The 1,974-nt window shown below is 59.9% G+C and overlaps 1 protein-coding gene across 1 annotated transcript in view; it reads right to left on the reverse strand.

Moving 5' to 3' along the window:
* The window catches only part of ADGRG5 (adhesion G protein-coupled receptor G5), a 14,118-nt gene extending 12,510 nt beyond the window's left edge, over nucleotides 1-1,608 (reverse strand). Inside the window, exons 1-4 of the mRNA XM_008068045.2 lie at nucleotides 1,545-1,608; nucleotides 1,262-1,340; nucleotides 812-814; nucleotides 458-614 (exon numbers count right to left, since the gene is read on the reverse strand). Of these exons, the coding sequence (XP_008066236.2) occupies nucleotides 458-614; nucleotides 812-814; nucleotides 1,262-1,340; nucleotides 1,545-1,608 (303 nt within the window). The remainder of the gene's footprint in view (nucleotides 1-457; nucleotides 615-811; nucleotides 815-1,261; nucleotides 1,341-1,544) is intronic.
* Between the last annotated feature and the right edge of the window lie 366 nt (nucleotides 1,609-1,974).

Genomic DNA, 1,974 nt, shown 5'->3' on the forward strand with positions numbered 1-1,974 from the left:
CTCCCCACGAGCCTCCCCACCCCCACCTCTGAGGCTTCCTAAGACCCCTGCCTTCTCTCCATGCCACTCAGTCCTGCATTTGGGGTGCCCGGGGATGGACCCAGCCCCCGCCCCCACAACCCGGCCAGGCCTCCAGTGGGACACAGCAGGGTTCGGAAGCCGTCTGGACTATCCCCAGCCTCCCTCACCGCTGCCTCCCCGGGGTGCTGCCTTCCACCAGCCACCTCCTGCAGAAGCAGGAAGGAGACACTGCCCCGGGGGGGTGCAAAGTATCCCCCTCTTTCTGCTGTTCACAGAGAAGTATCAGCACCGAGCTACAGTGGAGACAACTCCTGGCTGGTTAGGGCAGAGCCCAGGGTGGGGGTAGCACAGGCCGGGGATAGTCCAGACAGTCAACCCCTGGAGGACTTCAAGGGCGGAGGCGAAGGCCTCCCCCACCCCCACCACCGCCTCTGACCTGGGGCACCAGTTCCAGGGCCGTGCTGGTCAGAGAGAGGCCAGTGAAGTTGCAGCCCAGCTTGAAGGCCAGAGACTGGATGGTGCGCGTCTTCAGGGTCAGGTTGGAGCCCCAGAAACTGACATCCAGCAGCATCTGCTCCAGGCTGTGGACTTGCCTGAGGGCAAAGGAGATGGCCAGGGAGGGCAGAGCCCGGAGTGAGGGTGGGGCGAGCGAGGCTCCCCATGCCACACTCTGTCACTCCCACCTCCAGACCTTTGTGCACACAGTGTTCCTGGTTCACCCTCCACCTCTCCACCCCACCAATCCATCCCCTTCTCACTGACTCCTGTTCATGTTCCAGTTAATTGTCACCTCCTACAGGAAGCCTTCCCTGACTGCTCCCCACTAGCTGAGTGAAGTGTCCCTGTGCTTCCCAGTAGCAGCTCTTAGCCCTGACCAGTCCTCAGCATTGGCCTCTTACCCAGAGTTGCTTTGTCTTTGGGTCACAGACCGTGAAGAGCCCAGTCAGTGACAGAGCCCCCTTCCAAGAAAATGCACAAAGACCCGAGATCCTGCACTGGTTTCATGGCAACCACGGGGCTAAGGGTCCTCACCCTGGACAATAAGCATCATGAAGGCAATGACATGTCTGTCTTGCAGGTTCAGAGCCTAGTGCCAGGCACACAGTAGATGCTCAGTAAACATGCTGAAAAAATGAGTGGTTAAGAGTCTACGCTGGATGGACCCAGGACCTTTGACTCAGGAGGCAGGCCTGGGGTGGAGCCCCAGCCTCTGAGTAGGAGAGGAAGACACCAGACTCACGTGGCAAAAGAAGAAGGCAGTTTCCGGCCCCTGGCCACCTCCATTTTCTCCATCCAGCGCAGGAGTGCTTGTGATGTCTCTGTGGGGAGTGAGGGTCAGGCTTCCCCCTCAGCCTGTGTCCTCTGCCGCCCCCGGCCTCGTGGCCTCTGGGCCTTCCATCCCCAGCCTGAAGCTCTAGTTCACCAGCAGTGCCTGCTGCCCCTAAATCCCACAGAGTCTCTGCCTTCCCTGTAAATAGCCCAGGGCCTGGGCTAGGATGCCCCAGTGCTCAGAGCCCCCTCACCTGCTGTCATGCTCTGTACTGCCAGGAGGCATAGGCAGAGGAAAAGGGGCCCACAGCGATCCATGGCCTGTGCTCGGGGCTCCTCCCAGAGGTGGCACCTGCCCTGGAAAAAGCACATGCCATCAACTTACAGCAAAAGAGCAGCCTGTTTCTTCTTTTTTTTGAGTTGGAGTCTCACTCTGTCGCCCAGACTGGAGTGCAGTGGCTGCTCCCGGCCACCGCAGCCTCGACCTCCTGGACTCTGGCGATCCTTCCGCCTCAGCCTTCCAAGTAGCTGGGACTACAGGCGCGCACTGCCACGCCCAGCTAATTTTTGATTTATTGTAGAGATGAGGTCTCACCAAGTTGCCCAGGCAGGTCTCGAACCCGTGGGCTCAGGCAATCCACTCACCTCAGCCTCCCAAGGCGTGGGATTACAGGCTGAGCCACC

This window comes from Carlito syrichta, unplaced genomic scaffold (assembly GCF_000164805.1).
Source record: "Carlito syrichta isolate Samal-C Ts95f unplaced genomic scaffold, Tarsius_syrichta-2.0.1 Scaffold309854, whole genome shotgun sequence".
Taxonomy (NCBI): domain Eukaryota; kingdom Metazoa; phylum Chordata; class Mammalia; order Primates; family Tarsiidae; genus Carlito; species Carlito syrichta.